Source organism: Babylonia areolata, chromosome 9 (genome assembly GCF_041734735.1).
Source record: "Babylonia areolata isolate BAREFJ2019XMU chromosome 9, ASM4173473v1, whole genome shotgun sequence".
In the NCBI taxonomy this organism is placed as follows: Eukaryota; Metazoa; Mollusca; class Gastropoda; order Neogastropoda; family Buccinidae; genus Babylonia; species Babylonia areolata.
Genome location: NC_134884.1, coordinates 26,885,261 through 26,911,498, shown reverse-complemented (window position 1 = coordinate 26,911,498; position 26,238 = coordinate 26,885,261). Strand labels below are relative to the sequence as shown.

General features: G+C 37.1%; 1 protein-coding gene across 2 annotated transcripts; it reads right to left on the bottom strand.

Moving 5' to 3' along the window:
* Positions 1-2,212: 2,212 nt before the first annotated feature.
* On the bottom strand, positions 2,213-26,238 carry LOC143286172 (coiled-coil domain-containing protein 102B-like). Of its 2 annotated transcripts, XM_076593787.1 has the most exons (9): positions 26,109-26,238; positions 23,493-24,402; positions 22,811-22,919; positions 21,194-21,226; positions 18,684-18,800; positions 17,810-18,019; positions 16,826-16,996; positions 15,508-15,611; positions 2,213-14,895 (listed from the first exon to the last, which is right to left on the bottom strand). In XM_076593787.1, the coding sequence occupies exons 2-9, from the start codon at positions 24,374-24,376 to the stop codon at positions 14,781-14,783; spliced, it is 1,743 nt and encodes a 580-aa protein (XP_076449902.1). In that variant the 5' UTR covers positions 24,377-24,402; positions 26,109-26,238; the 3' UTR covers positions 2,213-14,780. The 2 variants fall into 2 exon arrangements, with proteins under 2 accessions (XP_076449902.1, XP_076449903.1); XM_076593788.1 differs by lacking the exon at positions 21,194-21,226.

The following is a 26,238-nucleotide window of genomic DNA, read 5'->3' as shown; positions in this document are numbered from 1 at the left end:
CTGTTTGTTCTAAGTAATCAAGTTGACACTTTGACTTAAAAAAAAAAAAAAAAAAAAAAAATTCAAGCCACTCAGCTTCATGAAATTCACATGGTTGATCCCATTCACATATATTTTTTTCTTTTCCTTCTTATTCATATTAGTGAGTTTTGGTTAAAATGTGTGTTGGGTTTTTGTTTTTTGGGGGGGGTTCTTTTTTTATTTGTAAAAACTGGCCTAGGGTAGAAGGTTCTTAGTAATCTTACCATGTTTCAGATTTTGAGTCTAAAAGGACTTTTGCATACATTTTTAGTTCAGCATAGCTTTGAATTGTTTGTCAGTCATTTGGAGGAGAGAAAAAAAGAAAGGGGAGGAAGGGGGGACAGAGGGGGGCGGGGGGAGGGCACTTGCGGGATTGAGGGAGGTGATTACTGGATGAACTTTTCGCCAATATTCAATGCTGGTCTTCTATCCACTGCTTGATATCACCATAATCTTTGTTTTGCTATAAAATATTTCTCATGGGGGGAAGAAGAAGAATGGATATAACACTCGCACACACAAACAGTCAACAACCATGTCTTCATTCAGTTGAATAACTTGGGCTGTTTAAACAACCACCAAAAAAGTTAATTTTAAATAAGATGGCTTGTTTAATGAAATATAATGTATGATTTGCTGAACTGAACACACTTAACTACCTGGTCTAAATTTATGCATTTGCACTGAGTGGCTATTGGTTTATTTTACTTATTTCTATTTATCTTACTTATTTGAAATTGATATTTTCATTGTTTTAAAGTTACAATTCTTTAACTAAAATGAAATTTGCTGTAAATGTTGCATCTATGATGTGCGAGAATTACTTTTTTGATGTTTGTCATCATCTGAATCATTCTGATTACTTGTGCATCATGGGTTTGGGGTTAACTACTTTTTTTTCTTTTTTTTTTTTTTTTTTAAATCAGAACGATTGGATGGTTTTCATCTTTCAGCTAGTTGTTTTGTGTGCCATAATTGCTGAAAATGTCACTGGTACAGTTTTAAGATCTTAGACATCTGAGTGCCATGTATTTGGGGGTAATTATTTGGGATTATTCAGAAATGGTGTTGTTGCTGATTTATGTTGAAAGTGCAACATGTAAAAAAAAAAAAATAATAATAATTAAAATGAAAAAATGAAAAAGAGGGTGCCATATATTGTTAGATGTTTTTTAACTTTCACTGTTACTTTGCCATCAGTCGGGGTCGACTTCAAAATTGCCCATTGGCTTTTCGCTTGGTTCTGTGTTTTGATAAATTTGGAAGTGAAATAAAACATTTTTGAGTGGATTTGTTTGGACATGAAAATGAGGAAATAGGCGTGTGTGTGTGAATGTGAGAGAGAGAGAGATGGTTGTGGGTCAGTGCGCCTGCAACCTCTATGCACCAATTTTACTGACATTTATTTAGTACTTAGTGCATAATAAATAGGGCACACAGACTGATGGATATTTCTCTTTTTAAGTTAATTGAACAGATGTTGAAAAACACTTACCCCACTGGCAACATAAAGATGTTTATTAAAAAAAACAACAGTGTCCATGGGTTCCAGTTCCAGATTATACAGACTGGGATGTATACTCCCCCTCCCACTGGACCTTGATTAGTTGTCTGGGTGCTAGTTATTCAGATGACTTTAAAACTGAGCTGTATGCAGCATGCACTCAGCTCATGAGAAAGTACCCACAGTAGCGACATATAGGTTGTCCCTGGCAAAATTCTGCAGAAAAATCCATTTTGATAGTTAGAAAAAAACATCAGGAATAAAGAAAATGTGGCACTGCAGTGTGGTGACACACTCTTCCCAGGGAGGCCAGCCAAAATTTCACTTCAAGAAATCTGTTCTTACAAAAAAAGAGAAAAAAAGAAAAACACTTGATAGTTGTGCCTGAAACTGTCAAAAGCATTTAATGGGGGTGACATGTATGGGAGTTTATTTGTGCCAGACCTAGGGCCTGAGAAAATGTAAACCATCAAACGACACCAGCAGAATGGTGGAAATATATAAGGTGTGTGGAGCTGTGAAAAGGCCATTTCCAGAGGATACGAAAGCAAACAATAGAGACAGCTGGGAAGGTCATAGCAAAATCAAATTAGTATGTTGTAAATTGCCTTTGGACATGTGTTTGAGAAGATAACACACACACACACACACACACACACACACACACACTACAGAATCTGCGAAATATATTGATCAGACCTGAAAGATTTTATTTTACACAGCTGTGTAAATCACACTATATTAAAAAAACAAACAAAAAAAACAATACATGTACACCTGAAATACCATAAACAAAAACAACGGCAAATTTTGGATACACTGATTAGCAAATTCATGGTGAGCAATAAATGCTTCAATTTTGTGACCCATTTTTGTGACAAAATAATAAAAGTGGCAGCCAAACTTGTTCAGAATGTGAAGACATCTATATTATCTGTCACAGGAACATGATAAAGAAAAAAAATTAACAAATATTCCACTATCAACAATTAATCTGCAACCAAACACTACTATTTCTGCCTCATGTATTCTCCTGTTCATTCCATCCTGTCCAACCTATTTCCAATCATCATCAGACTACAGCTGAAGAAATACTTTTAAGTCCTTGAGTCATGAATGTGGAGAGTGTCCAGACTTCATGGTTTTAATGCTGTACAGTATCAAGTTGTCTGGTGATCTATCATGAGTGATTTATTCTGCCACCCCAAACAATTTAATTCATTTACATGAAACTAAACAACAATAGTGCACATGGGAGCTAGATGGAAGGAAAGAGAGGGGTGGTCACTCTCTCTCACACACACACACACACACACACACTTCCAAAAGGAGTTCAGCTATTAATGTCGTGCCTGCACATGCAATGGAAAAAGTGCGTTATGCATAAAAGCGGACAACATCCACCTTTGTGTACAAAGGAGTTTGATTAACTAAAAGTTATACGGTTCACTCTCAGATCAACATCGACGTACCTGAATGAAACAAAAAACCTCATACACACGCAAAGACAACAACAACAACAAACAAAACAAAAAAACAAACAAACAAACAAAAAATATATATATATGTATGTATGTGTGTATGTATGTATGTATTTCAGTGAGATTGAAAATGAGACAGGAGAGGTTTAACAGGTACAACTCCACACCCTGAAAGCCTACAGAGACAAAAGAATCATCACCATTGTTGCTAACAGCCTTCACCTGACTCGCACAGGGCATTGGCCTATGCAAACGCTACAGCTACCAGAAAAAAAAGAGGAAAAAACACCAACTAAATACAAAAGGGATACAAAAAAGGATATTTTTGCTCTTTTTTTTTTATCAGGGTTTTTTTTTTTCACAGCCTACAGTTTATTTGATTCCATGCTATTTACATGCAAGCTGACTGTGGTGGCTGTATCAATGCTATTCTATCCCCCCAAAAAAAACCCTAACAAAAAACAAAACCAAAAACCATGCCAACATCAAAACTGCCCCATATCAAAATCCCAAGTCCAGAAACAATAAAACGTACAATAAAAAAGCAACCAATGTACATGAAGACAATCCACCATACAACTTCAATCGTTCAATGATCAAAAAATACTGAAGAAGCCAATCTGCATAATTCACTCATCACCACATGATTAAAACAATAAATAAGAAGTAAGAAATGTATGTAAACTATATCTGATAAAAAAAAGAAAACAAGTAGTAACTAAATAGAGACCGGCCAAAGGATTGAAGAGTGGTCAAACTTCTCTTGCTTTTCTGTTGTTTAGAATCATTGGCTTTTTTTTTCTTTTTTTTTTTTTTTTTACATTTACTTGCTTATTTATCATCATTGTTGTCTTATTTATTTATTTATTTTATTTATTTATCTATTTATTTATTTAATTTTCATTATTATTATTATTATTTATTTATTTATTCATTTTTTAATTATAGTATTATTATTATTTATTTATTTATTTATCTATCTATTTATTTTATTATAGTTTAGTTTATTTATTTTTTCTCAAGGCCTGTCAAAGCGCGTTGGGTTACGCTGCTGGTCAGGCATCTGCTTGGCAGATGTGGTGTAGCGTAGATGGATTTGTCCGAACGCAGTGACGCCTCCTTGAGCTACTGAAACCGAAACTGAAACTGGCGTCGAACCACATTAATAAAGTAGTAGTCCCATCAAACAAAATGAAGAATTGTGGGAAAAAACAAAAACAAAACAACAACACTGCTTTCTGTAAAAAAAAATAAAAAAAAAAATACAGGTGAATGAACTGGGACAGAAGCAATGAACAGATGACATAAAAGAAAAAAGATTATTTAAAAAAAAAAAAAAAAAAAAGGAACAAAGCAAGTAACAGAAAATAAGGAAATTTCTTCTTATGCAATGGCTGTCATTTACACACAAGAAACGTGCAGAGTGGGGGAGTGGTGGGGGGAGAAAAAAAAAGAGATTCTGCATAATAACTATGTGTTTAGTAGAGATTCTGCATAATAACTATGTATCTAGTTCTTCCATGTAGACAGCTGGTACACACACACACACACACGCACACACACACACACACACACACACGCACACACACACACATGCACACACACACACGCACACACACACACACACACACACACACACACGCACACACACACACCATATAGCAGATCTCTCTGATCAATCACCAATTTCTAAAGCTACGTCTGTCGTTTCAAATGTATCTATACGGATAATCTGCATGCTGTGGAAGCCATTGACATATCTATAACAAAAAAGCACAGTTCACAACCATAAGCATAGATTCATTTAGATGAACCCAAAATATAACATGAAAAGAAACAAACTCTTCCTCATCCACATTCCACTTAAACAATACACAAAATTATGTGAACTAGGGAAAAAAAGATGGAATGATCAGCTGAAGAATTTTTTCTCATGTTTCCCCAAAGAAAAGCCATGCTCTACACAAAAAGACAAAACAAAAAATTACAGAGGAAAAAGAAAATATTTGACATTCTGCCATACAGTTTCTTTAGCCTCTCCTGGCAAGATAATTTAATGGCATCATTTCTGACCATCACAATCATATGAGTCATAATAGAAATAATTACAACACTAAGAATGGTAATGGGGGAAATCTTTTTTTCTATAATTACAATACATATCAGTGACGATGATGATGAAGATGATCATGTGAGATTAACACCAATCATATCACAAACTACTGGCCACTTTAATCCACAGTTATATTTCAGTCGTATAATGGATTTCATATTTTGATTTCTTCTTCTTCTTCGTTTGTGGGCTGCAAATCCCACGTTCACTTGTATGTACACGAGTGGGTTTACACATGTATGACTATTTTTACCCTGGCATGTAGGTAGCCATACTCCACATTCGGGGGTGTGCATGTAGAGTATGTTCTTCTTTCCATAACCCAATAAATGCTGACATGGATTACAGGATTTTTAACATGAGTATTTGATGTTCTGCTTGCGTATACACACGAAAGGGGTTCCAACACTAGCAGGTCTGCACATATGTTGACCTGGGAGATCAGAAAAATCTCCACCCTTTACCCACCAGGTGCCGTTACCGAGATTTGAACCCGAGACCCCCAGATTGCAAGTCCAACGCTTTAACCATTCAACTATTGTGCCCGTTATCTTTTTATTTCAAAGACAGAGACAAGAGAAAAAGAGGACAGAAAGTATCAAAAGGATTTATTTTGGACATGCATGCCTCTGTGCAATTGGTGTTGAAATCAGACGTGGCTTATGACTGGTCACAAAACACAGAATAGTTTCTGCCTGCATGGAAAATCATGGTCATCATTTATCATTATTGTTATCATAATACTCATTATTATCATTATTATTAATTTGACTTGACATTTGATATTGCTGCTTATAGTCCAGCTGACCGCACAGGGTGACATCGAGACTGCCCAACAAAACAAAAATTCAAACACAAAACTCTGTCGCATCTGAAATCAATCGGAATTAGAGAGACTTTCCTGGATGGTGAAAATGCCATGATGAAATGAAATCACCACCACCATCATGCAAACCACACAAAAAAACGGGAAAGGACAAGGAAAAAAAATCCGTTTGTACCAAGTCAACCGGAAATATGACACTGTTAAAGGCCATTCCAGCCCATTGTCATCAGAGGATTGAAAAAACAAAAAACAAAATAAAACATTGAACAGACTGAAAATCATACATCATACCACAAAACAATATAATAAATGGATATGGTGTATACTGCAAAACAATACACAGCAACTCGCTTGTTATGGACACCAAAATAATACATTATGAACAGCCCAACCACCAAGTCAGAGAGACAAAAGATAATATATTTGTATAAATAATTTGTATATTTGTATTTATATATGTAGAAGTTCTAAAACAAAATTGCCAGTAAATGGTCTGGTATTGGTCACGGTTGACAACAAAGGAAGGCATGAAGGAAAGAAAAAGGAAAGCAGTCAGAAACAAAGTGAGCAACAGAAAAGAGAACTTTTTCTAGTGCTGAATTTCCTGAAGTCGGGCATGTGATGCTAGAGCATCTACACACACACACACACACACACACACACACACACACACACACACACACACAAACAAAAAAACAACAATTCCACTCTCCATGAAAGGACCTCATGGAGGAAAACCATAATGGTGAAAAGCTGGTTGCTTTCATTTTAAATAAACACTGCCCTCAATTGAACTGCATGAAATGAACTGCACATAAGTAAGCTAACAAGAAAAGTAATAAAGCGTACTGACGAGAAACACAAGACAAAAGCAAGAAAAGTTCAACAAGAAAATAACAGAAACTCATTTCATAACAAAAACAAATAAGAACATTCCATGAGCCATACCAAAGTCTTGAAAAGCATATATTTGGGCAGGAAACATGTAAACAATAAAAAGAATACCAGTAAATAACTGACTGAGGTCAAATAGAATTCTCAATCGTCTCTGATATGTCATAGTTGGTGATATCTTAGATTCAGACTCACAACTGTAAAAACGAAACGTTTTCTGTGATAACTGATATGACCTATAAGTGAATAACTTCATTTTGTAATATGTGTAATTGTTGTCCTCCCCCTGTAAGTGTTTGCAGAGAAAAACTGGAATTAACAGTAAACTCATGGTTCACAGACAGGGGAGAGAGGACCTCATTAACTCACTGAGTACGGCCAGTCCTCTCTTCTCCTCTACACAGACTCCTCGGATGTCCAGTGGGTGTCTAAATGACCCAACCTTTAGCTTCCGTCGCCAGAATTGTGGTATTCTTTGTCAACATTCATGTCTTCAGTATAAGAGCCTTCCGCTTGCAATATTTTGATGATGGTAATTGGGGTGAAACGCTGTTAACATCATCTCTTTCGCCGTTCGTATGGAAAGAGTTAAACAGCACTGCATAAGTTCCCAACTCAACACAAAAACTTGTGAGCCACACACACACCTACCCACAAGTACTGAATGTGTGCACAACCCAAAAAACTTTTTTTTTAAAAACAAACTTGTGAGCCACACACCAACCCACAAGAACTGAATAAGTGCTGCACAACGCAGATATATACACAAGTAAGTTCAAACTTTTTCATCCTGAGAAAGGAAACTTTCTTCTGTGTATCCCAGAATCAGAGACTCTTTTACCAACAAATGGTTTTAAACTAGATGATATTATTAGCACAGCATGTGCCTGGGGTCATAATACTACTGGTGAACACAAGGGTTAGTTAGACAGTGTTAACAGTGCACAACACCATCCCCACAGACGGGTCATCCGGGCAACAACATGGACCAGAAAATGGACAAAATGAATGGCAAGTGACAGGGTTAGCTCCTTGCTTCAAGCCTAACAGAACGTTGGATTAAATAATTCCAGGCTTGCATACAAGGTTTGAACCTACCCATGGATAGCAATAAAAAATAAAATTAAAAATGAGTGAATAAATAAATGAGTGAATAACTTAATAAGTAAGTAAATAAACAGATAAATAAATAAATGATGGCAATAATATACACACTCAGACATACAGACTTCTACATGATACATGCATGTACCAAAATGACCAAAAAACAAAACTACAAAAAGCACTATCTCACATGAAGGAAATAATACACATGCTTACAATGACAAACTTGACCTTCTTTCTCTCAAATAATGTAAAGTAAGTTCAAACAATTCATAGTGAAACTTCATAGATGCCTTCAATCATGAATCCTGAAGAGTTTTTACTTGAAAGCACCAGAGCCAGAAAAAACAACAATAACAAACAACAACAAAATCAAAAACACTTTCAATCAATTAAGTACTAACCAATGGAAGGTTTTCAAGGTTTTCCATGGTTTCTGTTATAAACAAGAACAAAAACAAAAAATGAGTCTGATGCTTTATCGTCTTATGACTGGGGCAAAATATATAACTGCTCTGTGTAAATTTTTTTCTCCTTAAAAATATGACACAATCAAACCAAAAATACTTTACTGTCGCAGAAACTACACAAGGTAGACCAGAAAATGACATTTCCTGAACGTACATGGTCCTGGTTTATATTAAAAAATGATAATGCATGCATTCTCTGAAAATTAAAAACTTTACAACCACTCATAAATCAAAAAGGAACTATAGTTCTGTTATTTGCAAGCGGAGAAAGAAACAGTTCACAACAAAATTGTCCCCACAAGACCACACACAATAAAAGCTAATTTGTTTTGGTCAGATGCTCTTCATCTTTTGCTTCAAATGCTTTTTGTTTCACATGAATGTTCAAGTGTGTGATTGCACTTATTCCCCTTAAAACTTTCAATAAAAAAAAAAAAACAGAACTGTATGATGTATTTCATGAAATGCTCACCTACAATTAAAGAAGAAAAAACAAAGAAAACAATACAATGAACCATATTCAAAGGCAAAATTCACTCATTTCCATTTAAACATCAAATAAGCAAAATATTCGCTTTTGCAGAATAAAATATTAATTTGCTGCTACTTTAAGCTATTTTCACTTCAAAAACAAAACAGAAACAAACATAAAAGGTATCATACATACTCTAATATGCATTGGTAAAAGATAGGTGATTATATAAAAAAAAAAATAAAAAGCACCCATTTAAAATATGTATAAATCAATTTCATCCAACAAAAATGATCCAAAAAAAGCATAAGAAATTAAATTATTAAAATTTCAATGAACACAATAAAGAAAAACACATCCTAATAATTGATTGTTTAGAAGTGGATAGTGTACATTTCAGACAGGCAAACATAAGTGAAAATAACTTCTCACAAGATACAACCTCTCTGTCTCTATATGTCTTGGAGATGGTGCAGATATTAAAAAGGCAGTATCATTATAAACTGAGTGTGGAGAAATAATATAATATAAAACTGAATGCACACAAACCAAAAAATAAATTCATTAAAAGAAAAAAAAAGTGAATATTATACACACTTTGTCTTCAACCCCAACAAAGTCAGTCACATTAACAAAAGAAATGAATATCTAATGTACTGTATTGCGTCATATTGTATTGTATTACCTTTTGTTGCCTTTGCACATTCAATGGTTGTATTAAGAATGCTAAACAGTGTATGTCTAAAAAGATCAACCAGTCTCTGAACACCAGGAAAAAGAATGCACCTTGATACCTTTTGTCATGACAGATTTCTCTGTCATCTTCCTGTTCCCAAAGACCTAAAACATTCCATGACAGGATGAAAAAAATGACCCATGGAACATCCTCTGCTCACCAATGTTATAAATCAAACTCCATCCATCCAAGCAAAAATAGTTTTTAAAAATCCAGAAGATTTCAGATTAGATCTGAGTAGCAGTACTTAATATATTTCTTTCTTTTTTTTTAACATACAAAAATAAAAAATAAAAAGTCCTCTGTCCTACATTTCACTTTGGTCCCACACTTTGTGAAGAGAAATAGGATTTATTACAGGTCCTAACATCATCAAAGAACATGTCATGTGGTTGAAAGTGCAAAATTTCATCATCACAGAGTATGTCATATGGTTGTAAGTGCAACATTTTTATATGTGGCAGACTGACAACTCTCTGTGTGTGATATCCCTCGCCAATCTCCATTTACAGTAGTTAGCCCTCTTTGTTGTGTTGTTGCAATTCTGATGATCCTCACCCCCTGCTACACAAGCTCTGTTTTTACACTGTGTGAAGTTAGAACAAGAAAAAAGAATCCAGTTTCAGAACGACATTCTTCAAAAAACAAAACAAAAAAGAACCACGATTTACCCTGTGCTTCAGTTTATATCTATACAAGTGTAATTTCCTTTTGATTATCATGCATTTTCTTTAAAATGCCATTTATTTCCATTGAAATGTTGTGGTCTACACAAATGGATATGGAATGGACTCACACACACACACACACAAATGAAATATTGATTTTTTTTTCTTTTCTTGAAAGACAATAGGGAGAGATTAAAATGCCTACACATTTCCAAAAAAACCATATATTTATCTTTATTAACTTATTTCATTTATTTTAGTGATTTATCTATTCATTTATTTAATCCTTTTTTTTTCTTTTAACACGCACAGATTAAATCGTCCACATATTTTTCAAAAACATCATATCTTTATTTACACCATTATTCTATTTATTTGAATATTCATCTATTTGTTTACTCTTATCACTTTTTTTCTTCGTGCTTATCTCTTCTTTCATTCTGGTAGTGTCTGGTGGGCTCCCAAAGCCTGACCAGCTCACTGAGTCAAGGTAATGCAGGTCAAACATCTGGTCGGTTTTATGATCATTTTCAGCTGTAATTTACATCTGCATGGAGCATTTCTACTCAGTACTTTTAATTTCCCCTCCTGTCATTATCAAAAACAGTCTGAACTACAAATAATGAGATATGCTGATGCAGTCTTAGTAATCAAGGTACCAACATCACAAACTATCCCAGTATAAAATTTATTATAAAAAAAATAATAAAAAATATTAAAAAAATTACAGAAAACATATTGTTTCAGTTATTCTGAAAGCATTTCTGAACTTCATTACTTTTTTTTATTTTTACAAACACTTTAACAATCCAACACAACCTAAACCACAATAACTTGAATGAAGGTTGACAGCACATACAAGTACAAACACACTAGCATACAAATAAAAAGAGAAGAGATTACACACCATCATGATAAAATAAAAACTTAATTCACAGTAGTGTTATATATTAATATAACACCTATATTCTCAAATATTCAGGCAGAAAGCAGCAGCCGAAGTTTTCTAAGTGAAGAAGTCAAAGGAAAGTCTCAACCACAGAGACAGAATCCAGCCTTTTAATGAATTTTGAAGCAACAAGGAAAAAAAAAAAAACTGTCTGCGCTTTCCAACTGTTGCATTCCATTTATCTTCATAGTTTAACAAGCAACCCAGGTGACCTCTCATATAGGAAATTTTCTATCTAAAATTACGTTTAAATAACATACTTACCGTGACCCAACTAGTGCAGACTCCGGCAGGGGTCTGACATTCCAGTCCTGTGCAAACTATCCGCCCATGCGGAGCAGACGAAACTACGGCCGATAACCTCCCGGAAGTAGGTAACCTCCCCTTTGTCCCGCTGGTTATCGCCCTCTTTTGACGGCAATATGCAGATTTCTGAAGATGATGATAATGCTGAACTGTTGATATTTGCTCCTCTCCTGATTTCTGAGAATGATGCCGACAATGAAGTGCTAACGCTTTCCCATCCACTGCCACACAGTCACTGTGAGATCTTGGCCCGTTCTGAATGGATATGTAATTGGTCCTGAACCGATATGAAAAAAGTGTGGAGAATGAGCAAAATTCACATCAATTTCCTTCATTGTGCTCTGGTAAGAAATCAGTTGTCCTTTAGTGCTGTCAATACCATCCAGCTGACTTGTTGAAAGATCCAAATTTCCATCCCCATGCAAACACACACACACACACACACACACACACACACACACACACAAATATAATTATATGCAAACACATACCACACACAAGATGCTTTTAAGCTATTCAAGCTATTTTAGTTGAAAAAAATGTGGTAAATTTCTTTTTCGTTCTTCTGTTTTTCCCCTTTTTTCTTTTTTTCTGTCCCTTTTGCAATATTGTGACTGGAGGAAATTACTTGCTATTTTCCTTTGAAGATATTTATTATTAGAAAAAAAAAAAAAAAAAAGCCATGGTGCAACTGGAAACGGAATCATGAACAATTTCTAGCTTAGCAATGACCTGCCATGAGGTAGATTTTATTGCTTCGTATGTTTATGATTCAACACACACACACATGCATGTTACACTCACAAACTGAACAATCTACTGACTAACAATGATCACACAATATACTTTTTGATAAAAGGACAGGTATGAAAATTAGGAGAAATGGGGGAAGCAGGATATGTTAGCAGGTGTAAATGATTGAAATGAAAATCATTACAATCTCTGTAAAAAAAAAAGTTTTGTTGTGCTTTAGTTGTAACTAATTTGATGAGCGTACTTAAATATAAAGAAAATGGACAACATTACCCAACTGAACTCAAATGCAAAAATGTAGTAAATTTTTTTTTGCTTTTTATTTCAAAACATTTAAAAGCGTTTTGCTGTGACTGTGTTACTGCCCTTAAAACAAGCTGAGTCCCATCAGTTTGAAATGCATTCAACACTACCTCCCGATCACTTTCACATGTGATCTCTTCTTATTACTTTTAAATGCAATACTTTTTTTTCCCATTATTTAAATGCATTCTTCTGATGATTTTAGGTACATTCCTTTCATATTTCTTTCAAAACATCCTCTTGAAATTCTCAATTATGCTTTTTCTTTTCTTTTTTAATGACTTACAAACATTCATTTCTGATTCCTTTCACTGCATTTCTTTCTTAATACTTTCAAATTGATTCTTTTCAGTACTTTTTCATTCATTCATCTCTTATTCTTTTCAAACATATCTTAAGATCACTTTTTAATTAATCACTTTCAAATGAAGTCTCTCTGAATCACGTTTGGTCTGCAATCACTTTTCATGCATCTCAAATTATTTTCAAATTCTTTACCTTCTCAGACTATTACTCTCAAGTGCATTTTCAAATTACTTACTCCTTTGATATCTTTTCAAATGCAACCTGAAAGTATCTGATAACAATAAGGATGGACATGACACAGACTGTGTATAATCAAACACAAACATGATGCAAACTGTAACATGTGGCATTGCACACTTTCCCTGTTCTGAACAGATAAACAATTGATTTCTAAATTCTAAACAATACTTCTTCAGTCTATTTTCCCCACCAAAAAGATACCATAGACGTTTTTTTCCTTCTGTTTTCTTCAACATAACGTTGATACAACTATAGACACCAAGCACCATTTGGAGCTCAACCTCACTACACAAACAACTTATGTCTGAGGTCTGGTTTGAAATCTATCAAGCAATAAAGCTGATAAACTGACTTTCTTCCCTGCAGTGTATATATACAGGAGTTTCCTGTTTCACAACTGCAGTGTATATATACACAGTCATTCAGTCACTGCACACACAAACGAAGTTTCAGAGATGGAAGAGGTCTCCTTCAACAGCACTGTTGTATCAGTATCAGTAGCTCAAGGAGGCATCACTGCATCCGGACAAATCCATATACGCTACACCACATCTGCCAAGCAGATGCCTGACCAGCAGCATAACCCAACACACTTACTCAAGCCTTGAGAAAAAAAAAGTAAATGAATATTTAAATTTCAAAAAAATCATAATAAAAAAAGTAAATGAATATTTAAAGATAATAATAATGATAATAATAATAAGAAGAAGAACAAGGAGAATGATAATAATAATAATAACTAAAAATAAAATAAAAAGACAATAATGATGATAAGTGAGCAAATAAGCAAATAAATGTAAAACAAGCACTGTGGACCTTCAGTTAAGCACTGAGACCAGGGACTTTCCACTTACCCTAACAGAGGCAGAATCCATGCAGTCTGTTTTTGTTCACCCCACCCCACACCACCCTCATTTGGCAGACTGTACATCCTGAGCTCCAGCTGGACTCGTCAGCCATCAGTGGGCTAGCGCTCGAAAAGGACTAAACTGATAAGACCTTCACATACATCTTCAACTGCGAAGTCATCAACAACAACGACTTGAGCACTAAATCAGAATCATTCTTATCAACTGACAGCAGCATAATGCCTTCAGTAATACATCTCTTGCATCAACAAGACTCTGGGGTCAGCAAAGCCTAATTCAAAAATGATTCAGGTGAACTAACAAAAGCAAAGAGCGTCACCTTCACAAACCAGCACGCTCACATTATTCATTATACCTGATATTGCCTTCATAACATGTTCACAACACCTTGAGTTTACAGACTGCGTTAGGACCGTCTCCAGTCACCTGACTCTGAATTTTACATGCCAACTGATACAGTGACATAAACTCTTCACTGACGGCACAAATAATAATTACACACAGCTCCGAGTTCATGTGAGCCAAGTGACACAGAAAACTATAAAAAAAAATAAATAAAATAAAATAAAATAAAACACTCTTCACTGACAGAATAAAATATTATCACATCACACCGCTCTTTGTTCAAATGCTGACGGACACAGAGACACTCTCTTCCCTGACAGCATAAATCGTCTTCACACAGTTCTCTTCAAGGTGGGGAAAGTGGGGAGGAGGTGGGGTGGGTGGGTGATATTTTGGACATGAAGAGGGGGAAGGTGTCTGCTATGTGTCTTCCAACTCATCTTCACTGTCGGCCAGCTCAGCTGAATCCTCCATGTTGAAGGATTTGAGACTGGAACTGCGGGTTTTGGGGAGCGACTGGCTGCCTCTGCGCAGTCTGCAACATCATTACAGTTTTTTTGGGTTTTTTTCCACCTTTCGTTTCGAAAACAAGAAAGTGGAATTATATGTGTGAGTGTGTATAAGAGAAAGAGGGAGACAGACAATGACAGAGAGACAGAGACAGAGAGAGAATGTATGTGCAAGCTAAAGAGAAAGTTCCTCCAATACATGCACTCCTCGTACTCGGACAAAATTTCAAACACTACATTCACAGGAAGTTCAGAGAGTAGTTTTCCCGACACTCTTGCATGGTGAAGCCCAACATTTGTCCATTGTCTACAGTAACAGTCAAAACCGAAAGTAGTAGTTACAATCAACAATTTGTCAGCTGCGATCCACAGGCAGAATTCTGCATAAATGACGAACTTGAACTTCTCCGTAATTGGTCAGAAACTTGATAACAGTGTCAGAAGACTGATCCACATCAGAAAAGTCAACACACCCAGTCACCCCACTCCCCTCCACACCCCCTCTCTTTCCCGTTTTTACGAGTCAATTTCAAAGACACCATGCCAACAGTGTAAGCAAACAGGCCCTCAAAACGAACCCTGTGAATGTGCCTGTTGTGTTATTAGTCAAGAGTTTGGTTCCCCTTCAATGTGCATACCTGTTCTGGAGGTGATCCACCTGTAAGGTCAGGTTATCCACCTGTTCCTGGAGCTCGTCATTGGAGCGCTGTAATCGCCGCACGCTGTTGGTCTGCATGTCCACCTGCACACAACCATCTGGAATCTGTGGTGGTTCTTTCTCCCCCGTGCACCCCCCTTCTCTCCCCCAACTCCCACCGGCAATTCACCATGTCACAAACCCAAAGTGGGTAAGGAGGAGTGAGGGTTCAGCACTACTGTGGGATTCACAAACACACACACACACACAAGAAAAACCAACCAACCAACAACAAAAAAAGAACCACTTGGAAGCATAAATAACAAAAAGAAATGAAAATTCTAACAAGATGACAACCAACATGAGACAATAACCTAACTCAGAACATAGAGAAAATATCTGAGAAAGAGAATAAACGAAATGTTAGTCATAATTCAGATAGGCGAGGCAAAGCAAAGAACTCACTCGGAAAACATCCCATTGCCACCAGAGCCCAGCACGCACTCCCTAAAAGTGTTCCTACAACCACATTCTCACCTTCCAAAAAGAACTCGCAATTATCTCAAACACTGCACCAAAGAGACGCATCACACACAACAAGCACAAGGTAAAAATTTCCAACACCCTCATTCTCAACCCCCTAAAACTCGCAATCCTCTCAAAACACCACACCTAACAGAAGCATCAAACACAACATGCACAAGGCAAAAAATATCCCACACCCACATTCTCACACTCCTAAAACTCGCAATCATCTTAAATGCCACACCCAACAGAAGCATCACACACAACAAGCACAAGGCAAAAATATCCTACACCCACATTCTAACCCCCTAAAAAAACTCATGATCATCTCAAACCCCACACTTAAAAGAAACATCACGCACAAGGATAAAAATCAATATCTAGTTAACAGGCGCAAGAGCCAAGTGGTTAAAGAGTTGGACTTTCAATCTGAGGGTCCCAGGTTCGAATCTCTGTAATGGTGCCTGGTGGGCAAAGGGTGGAGATTCTTCCAATCTCCCTCGTCAACATATATGCAGACCTGCCAGTTCCTGAACCCCCTTCATGTGTAATAAACACAAGCAGGAGATCAAATACACACGTAAAAGAACCCCAAATCCAAGTCAGCGTTCAGTGGGTTATGGAAACAAGAACATACCTAGCATGCATACCCCCTAAAACAGAATAAGGCTGACTACATGGCGGGATAAAAACAGTCATACGTAAAAAGCCCACTCATGTACATATGAGTGAACGAGGGAGTTCCAGCCCACAAACGAAGAAGAAAAAGATCTAGTCACTCCTGCGACACACACCTCATCCTCTGCAGCGGCCAGGTCTCGCTTCAGCTCCTCCACCCGACCCCGCAGCTTTTTGACCTCCGCCTCGTACTGGTCAGCACGACGCTTGGTGTGCTCCAGCTCCGTCAAGCGCTCACTGAGCGTCTTCCGCACCTTGTTGTGGGTGTGGCGCAGCTCCGTTAGTTCCTGTTGCAGCCAGGTTGGTAGGGAAAAAAACAAAAAAACAACAACAAATAAGCAACAACAAAAAAAACAGTCATATGCAAGTCATGACATGACCAAGAACATTTGCAAAGGGAAAAGCACTCATGCCTTTATGTCTCTAGTTTCATGCAAAAGAAGTTCTACATAAATTGTCAAAATTATGGAAGCATCTCTCTCTCTCTCTGTGTCTCTCTCTCTCTTCATACAGTCCACACAATCACAAACTTTCAGACACACACACACACACATACACACACATACGCATTAACACACACACTTGTCAAACTTGTCTTTTTCACTCGCCTTCCCCCTAAAAACTATTTATGAAAAAAAATAAAGAAAACAATTCTTTTAAAATCTTTAACCCCTTAAGTGCTGAATCCTGGTAAAATGAGATTGATGTGTTATGATTCTAGAGGGCAATTACTACTTTTTGTGTACTTTAAGTGGCGTTAACAGTGTTCTAGATCAAAGAAGAAAAAATCCAAACAAAGAATGGTGACTGATATCCTGACCTGTAAACTCAGTTTAATCACAGTGAGATGACAGCCTTTGCTGACAAGAATACTCATCAATGACAGCCAAGGGGTTAAAAAAGAGGAAAAGATCATACATTCCACAACTGCACTTCAACAAAAACCACACCCACAGTCATCACGCACAATAGCACCTTCACAAAATTTTCAATGTGAGTGCGAACATCAGAATCATAATATACATGAATAATAAACAGCAGTGGACTTTGGGATCCACCACTCCTTCCACACGACATGCAGTTAGTATCGCCACTCTCACCTTGTTCTTCTCAGACAGATCGAACTGCAAAGTGCGAAGGTCACTGTCGACGCTGGCAGCCGCCAGCTGATGCTTTCGTTGCAGCTGCTCCTCAAGGTCATTCACCTGGGTGCGCAGTTTGCGGTTTTCACGCTCTAGCGTCTGTTTCTCCGTCTCTAGGCGCTCTCTCTTTTGCCATTCTGCCGCATTTTCAGCCTGCAGGCGTTCCAGCTGTAGCAAGACAAGAAATGGTCAACTGACCGGAAACCAACGCAACATTCATCTGCAGCCAAAAGTGACTCTTGCTGCTAATGAAGTATTTATAATCAAACTTTCCTAAACACACACACACACACAAACACACAAAACTAATAACAACATGTATTTTACATTCAGTTCATATTATAACTTTAGGTGCTGTTCGGAAAAAAAAACATGAGAACATGTTCTTATCATAATCAGGTTCAAATATTTGGGAGTGAAAAAGCCATTGCAGAACTGTACAGTGATCTGATACATACACTATAGAGTGAAAAAGAAAAAGAAAGACAGAGATGACGGTGAAGACAGACAGAATGACTTCATATCTGTTTTGATGTGTGAATATGCCTCTGCTTTCTTCTTTTTTTTTCTGATAACAAGGCAGCAAATCAGAGTTTTTCTTGAACCATTTGATCCAAATTTGACAAGTCAAAAACAGTTTGCATTTGAAAAGTTGTTTAAACCTGAGAAAGGAAAAAACAAAAACCAACTTCAAATGCCATGTAATGGAATGGGAAAAAAATCAACAAGGTTCATTTTGATATGAAATTTAAAAACCTCTCTCTCTCTTTTAATGGCAACAGCCAACAGAATCAGACATCTTAAAAACTGAATCGGTCCATTCCATTCTTGCCTCTCTGCGTAGCTCAGTCAATCGGCGGTCCATGGAGGTGGTCTTTGAATTCTCATCTTCCAGATCAGTGGTCAGGCGTCCCAACTCATTCTGGTGGTCCTCTCTCATCTTGGAAACCTAAAAAAAATATAAATAAATAAATAAATAAATAAACAGCCTCCTGACTGCTGAACTTGGTGAATCAGAGCAATGTAGTACACGTTTAAAGCAAAGTACAACTTTGTGTACTTATCAATAGCATCACTGATTCTGCTGAATAAAAATGAATGCAATCCCAAGAGGAATAAGCCCAAATACATTTTGGTGAGTGACATCCTGACCTGTAAACTAAGTCTCATACATATCAGTGGGGTGACAGCCCTTCACTGACAAGTGTCAGCATCAGCAGCAATCAAGGGATTTCCCCATGAGTCGCATTTATTATGAAACAGAATCAACAAAAAGAAGTCACTGTGAAGATCTGATAACTCCCTCCACACACACACAAACAAAGCAAAACGCATGTTTCAGACACGTTATTAAAAGCTGATAGACACCAGACATGTTATTAAAGCTGACAGACACCTAAACTGGAAGCAGATCTCTTTGTTTATCATTGTTTCTAAAAACTGCTATTTTTATTTTGAAAATAAAGCAAAGACTAGTGGTACTCAATTCACTGCTATTCACTGTATTAGTTCGGTTAAGTTTTATTTTGATCTGACAGGAAATGATATATATATATATGAGAGAGGGTGAAGAACAAATAAGTTGGATAAAGATGGCAGCTATAACAATGTCAAAAAATAAGGTTCTCCAAATGTAGTGCTCACAGTTCAACTACTTTAAAAAAAAATCTAACTCAGACAACAGTTATCCCAAAGAATAAAGAAACCTTTAGGTTCCAACTTCCATGAACATGCACTGTGCACGCATGCATGTTTACACACATACACATGCACACAAAACACATGCATAATATTAATAATGTATACAAAATGGTTCCTTGGTGGAATTTTTACTCTAGTCTTGTTTGATTTTGATACAAATAAATCTTTGACAATTACAATTGTATCTTACTTGAATTATGAAACAAATCAATCTTTGACTATAAATGTAATGTTTTTAAAAAGGCAGAGGCATAGGAGGTGATGGGGGGGGGGGGAGGAGGGGTAGAGAGAAAGAGGGGGGAGAGGCTAAGACTTTTTTTCAAATACAAAAATACAATCAATAAAAAAGAAAAAAAACACCCATAAAACAAAGGATACATGTATCAGAAAAGACAGTCACATACCTATGTGATGATTTACACTTAAAAGATCATGCAACAGTTTGATTTTGGATACAGACTACACAAAAAATGGGACCGTGATCTATGCCAGCATCAACCACATCTTGTTAAAAACAGAAGAAAACATACATGCAGCAGGGATCTCCTGAGGTAAAGTAAACACACACACACACACACACACACACACACACACACACACACACTATGCACTTATCTCTATCAAGTACTGTGTGCAAAACACTGATGACTGAAAGTGAAACTATAACAAAAATTAAGTGATGGTTAAAAAAATTCAGGTGTTTTTTTTCCCACAAAAGACAATCACTGAATCAGAAGACAAGTGACACAACTCTTACTAAGAACAAATACAATATGCAACAGAAGCAAAATACTGATAAACTTCATGAAGAAAACTTCAAAATAACTCTCTCACATCTGAGTCTCAATGTTTGGCTTTTAATTCTTAAAAAAAAAAAAAGACAATTTCCATACTCACAGGAATAACAACAGTACATTATGAACTATAAGCCAGACAACACAAAGCACAGAAGATGAATAAAAAGCAATGCTTGAATAATCTGACTCCAGAGACAAGGAAGCAAAACAATTCAGGCAGCATGTGACCAATACTGACACTACAGACATTTGGAAAGAAATCAGAGTAACTGATGCTAACAGACATGCTATGAACTGATAAAGTACCGCTCTCCCCCCTATCCTCACATCACTTCTTTTTTTTCAGTTACATGTGATTTTTCAGAGCATATAAGATAAAGACCTTGATCAATCACAAGATAATTTACTATGCTCCATAAGTAAGAAATTCAAAGCAATGAACAGACACAGACTCATTCTGTTTGCAGAAGCGAGTCAAATAGATCAATGTATATGCACACAAGCACAGATACATACCACACGCCAGTTATACAATAAAATTATGTGAGAATGTATGAGACATGTATCTATGCATCATTACATGTAATGTATATTCAGCAAATGCAATTAATAACTTTTCCATTATATTCCCCCCTCACCTTTCCTGTCCACTACCCTCCCCCCTCTCTCTCTGTGAGTCTGTCTCTCTCTCACTCTCTTTCTGAGCTCACTTTTCTGAACATTTTATCTAGGTCTATCCATCTGCGGAATATGACAAGAGAAGTGTGAGGGACAGAAGAGTATCAATCATGAAGACAAGACGCAGACAACAGTGCCATGTTGAACTGGAAGCTCTTAATCTTACCAAAGTATCGCTTTCTCCACACTCTCTAGAAAGCTACAGGAACAGCAAAAAGGGCACACGTGTAAACATGTGTCAACACCAACACCATGGACAATGAAAAACCACACGGCAGAAGCAACAGCCTTCACAGTTTCACTAACCTACAAATTTATACTACAATGATTGAATGAGAATGAAACTGAAACTCTCTCTCTCTCTCTCTCTCACACACACACATACACACACACACACACAAATAATGCATAATTTTCTATACTATTACGTGCACTAAAATACATATGACTGACTGACTGACTCTCTCTCTCTCTCACACGCGTGCGCGCGCGCACACACACACACACACACACACACGTGCATGCGCACACACATATATGACACATATAATTCATACATCAACATACGCATACAGTACACAAATATCTTGCTATCAATAATGTCACAAAGTGACACACACACACACGATATGTTCAGCACAAAAAAAACATCAAAGTTCAAACAACAAAAACAACCTTTTTTTTTTTAGTTAATTATCCACATATACATCAACACCCACATCCTGTACAGTAAATATTGTATGTGCATTGCCACAGCTGTGAACATATACACACAGTTTATAAGGGAGACTGTGAGTGTGATAATCTTCAACTGTATGAAGTTCCCAGACTACAACAGCATTAACAACTTATTTTTCTCATGCTATAACTGAATAGTATAGTGTATACCTTTGTGCACTAAAGGAAGAAAGAAAAACAGTTTCTTGACTGTAACACACACACACACACACACACACACACACACAAAGAAAAAAAAGAAAAAACCAATCTCCTGCAGTCTGTCCCAGTCATTCTAACCAACCATCAACTCTGCTTCACAGTAAAAGTAATAATAACAATAATATATTGATGTAATCTGAAAAGCATTATGAATATGACGGCCAATAAAAGAGGGGCATGTCTTTTCTTCCTTTTACCACATCAAGCCATCCTTCCATAAATCTATAGCTAAACTAGTTATAAAATGTTTGTTTCACTCCTTGCTTTCAGCTCGCAGAAAAGTCTCTAAGTCAAAGATGGTGATGACATGACAGCCAGCACATGAGCATCATCATGGGAAAACGATGCTGCAAGGGATTACTTTTTCATCAAATTACTGATTAGTCTGATATTAACATTCCCCATTTCCATCACATTGCTCCTGGTGATTGGAGTATTAAAACAAGTATTTAGTTATAATCATAGATTTGACAGAAAAGATCTGATATACAGGCAGCTCAAGTGGCCAGGCAACATTTATTGGTAACTATAGTTTGCTTTACTTTTCATTTTTCACCCTAAAGTGCAATATCTTTCACCGCTACCTTGATCACACACACACACACATATACTCATACAACACACACACACACACACACACACACGTCGCAATGGCTCTGACATGTCAATAAAAGTCATATTGTTTCATAACTGAAATGCATGACATAACTTATAAAAGCAGGCAATACTAAAGAAATACTAAAAAGGACAAATCTGAAAGAGAAAAATCAGAAAATGAAAAACAAAGCAGAAGGCATGTTGACTCTAGCCCTCCAGTCCAATGGAACAAAGAAGACCCACTCACTTGATGCAGAAGTTCTTGCCGGGACTGTTTGATCTCCTCACACTTGACACGCAATGATGACAGTTCCACTTCCAGAGTCTCTATCGTTCTTGACAGAGTATCTTTCTCACTGACAAACAACAAAAACACAGCACAACAGTTTACAATATGTCTTTATAATCTGAAGCAACTGCTGATCAACCAGCAATATGATTATTACTATAAAACATACAAGACTTGAGAAGCTGTAACCTATCTGTTATAAAATCCAAAACAGAGAAGAAATAATAATTATTGCATTGTGCAGAACAAAATCCAGTCAACATCATACACACAAAACACAAACTACAGAGTCTGCATTTCATGCCCATTTGTGCACACATGCAAGCACACACACACACACACACACACAAACACACATGAAATGAAAATGTCAGTGTAAGAACTATAAACCTTTTTTCATTGACTTAAAATATGTGTGCATAATTTTTGTCATAAAATGTTCACAAGATCAAAGGCCAGACAATTTTTTTCTTTGACGTGTATCCAGTCCACACCAAATGTTTGCCAGCATTAGTAGTATATATTTAGGATTTGCACAGTTTATCACTTTATCATGTCTTCTGATCATGATTTAGAAATAATTTTGTCTTCTGTTCATTTATAATTGACAATTAAAAAAAAATATAAAAAAGTTACCCACTATGTTTGAGTCTGGATTGTTTTCTGCGCCGCATCCAACTGTAACTGCAGCTGTGCAACCTGTTCAGATGAGATGGCAGCGCTGGCATTAGCGTTTTCATCATGAATGCCTGTAACACTGTCCAACCCACTGGATTTGCTGGAAAAGCACAGGGGACTGGAAACTGTCCCTGGCTCTGGGCCAAAAGACAGACGCTCTTCCACTGTCTTAGACTCTGCATCGTCTGTGTCTTTTTCATTGAAATCCTTCTCCTGCTTCTCCTTCTCACTCTTCAAGACAGCAGAGGGAATGCTAAGGTCTGAAGAGCTGGAGGAGTCCTTCCCTGAGATGGTTTTCATGGAGTCCCTTTTGGAGCCATCTTCGCTGGCCTGTTCACTGCCCACGTCCACGGCCGGTGACTTCAGACCAGCGTCTGGTTCACCAGGCACCCTGCCCTGAAGTCTGCGTTTCAGCGTCGTACACTCTTTGATGGCGGCGTCTAGGCGAGCTCTCAGCTGACGGTTCTCCTCCCGCGCCTTGTTGCGCTCATTGCGGGCCTTGTTCCACTTGTCGCGCCAGTTGGCTGTGCAGTCCGACCACCAGCGCATTGTTTTTTCCATCTGTGCCACTCTCACTTTCGCCTCCTCCAGCTCCCGAGAGAGCATCTCCTCCTTCTCACTCCAGCCTATCGCCCCCCCGCCACCTTCTGTCAGTCGAGGTGACAATCCAGAGGATGGAACAGCAGGGTGGGGGTAAGGGTTGCCACTGCTGCTGGGCTTCTCTCGCCCAGGGGACGGTGTGAGAGGCGAGAAAGCTCCAGTGGGTGTGGCCCGAATAAAAGAGACATCCCCATGGCTTGGGTTCTTGCTGCCAGCACTGGCAGAGGAGGTCTGCTTCTGACTCATGCTGTGGGCTTGTGAGCTGCTGGTTTCTGCACAGAAACAGATCAATGTTACTTACTGGATTTCTCTCCAGTGACTGTAGTAACTAGCTTAAAACATAGTGTGACCATGAAATGACACAGTTGTATGAGGTAGGGCTTGGGACAGGTGAGAAAACAAAATCATGTTCCAGACAACTATGAACATGATTCCACCACTAAGCCCTTACTCTTGCTTAGACTGAAACTTCACTGAAAAGAAGAAACAAAGAAAGATAATAAAGTTCAATATAATGTATAACACCAGTAACAGAGCACAGGACAAATTTCAGAAGTCCACTGATGTTTAAGCTTCACTCTTGAATTATAGAAAATAGTCTTTTTTTAATTTCAGTTTCTCAAGGAGGCATCATTGTGTTTGGACAAATCCATTTACACCACATCTGCAAGACTGATGCTTGACCAGCAGTATTCATATAACCCAACCTACTAGAAAAAAATGTGGTATCACTAAATCAGTAAAAAAAAAATAATAAAATAAATTTAAAAAAAGAAAGAAAGAAAGAAAGAAAAAAAAGGAGTGCTACCTGTCAATGTCATGCGATGAGGGAATTGGGATTTGAATAATGTTAAATAGGACATTTTGTTAGTCTTCACATTACTCTGATTAGAACAAACAGAAGGCTGCTGTTTCCTGTCAACTCTTGCATGACTATTGATTAAATGACATTTTGATATAACCAAATGAGGTTTACTGCTTGATTTAAATAAAATGAATAAATTCTGACCGCCCACAATAAGAACAACAGCTGGATGGTTAGACTGAGTGCCGGAATTTCAATCTGAGGGTTTGAATCTCAGCATTACCTGGCGGGCTCATGGTGAAATTTGTAACACTCCCACCAGATGCAGGACAAAATTAATTTGTTAAACTTAATGCCTGAATCACCTAGGCTGATAACCCAGCTGACAGCGCAGGGCCATATCAAAGGCTGCTCCTTTCCACTGAACCCTATGTAGATTATAACCTTTTGGATCAGATGATAAACTTAAGTCCTGTGCATATAAAATGTGTTGTGTGTGTGTGTGTGTGTGTGTGTGTGTGTGTGTGAATACATGCAGACTGAAAAAAAAGAAGAATAAAATGGATACACCAGATTATGGCGACATGCCCTCAATGGGGAAAATATCCCTACCAAACAACAAAATATAATATTACACAATACACTAAAGATCCTTTGATCAGTGTTAAGACTTAAGAGTTTGATGGGTTAGAGGAACACAACAAAACAAAGTATCCATCATAATTCATACACCATTCATGACAGATGACCAGCAAATTAGTGTTGGTTGAGTAACTGAATGCAAAAGCAACACGGAAACTATATACCATATTTGATAACAGCTTAACATTCCCATCAGTTCTGGACACACCAGTTTTCTATTCTTCATCACATGGAACTTGTGTTTGTTCCGAACGTCACTTTTGATGACCACGCTGACAGCTGACATCTATGTCAGAAAATAAGACTATGGCTATGCAGAACTATCGAACTATCTTTAATCTAATTTTGTTGGACCTAGGACAGAAAAAGTGTTATCTAGACCATTACATACTCAATCATGGTGCTAGTGGTGCAGTCTGAAACTCGAAGAAAGCCAATGACTGAATAAGAACCTGAATGGAGAGTTTGTGAAAAGCTGTAAACATTCCAATTTACATGTATAAAAAATTGTTATATATTAGCTCAACATACCACATCAAATATTCAAGCTTTCATGCTGACTGGCAGACACACACACACCGAGGAGTTGACCATCACAGTATCAACATGTTCTTGTGACTGTATGATAATCATCTCTTCGCCTCGACTTGCTTGACTGTCG

What these genes read in the sequence shown, in the direction of transcription:
- LOC143286172 (XM_076593787.1), bottom strand. Translation starts at nt 24,376, where the DNA reads ATGAGTCAGAAGCAGACCTCCTCTGCCAGTGCTGGCAGCAAGAACCCA. An exon ending in TGACTGAGCTACGCAGAGAG is followed by an intron (nt 18,020 to 18,683) that starts GCAAGAATGGAA and finishes GTCTTGCTACAG; the next exon opens with CTGGAACGCCTGCAGGCTGA. An exon ending in GTGGATCACCTCCAGAACAG is followed by an intron (nt 14,896 to 15,507) that starts GTATGCACATTG and finishes ATGATGTTGCAG; the next exon opens with ACTGCGCAGAGGCAGCCAGT.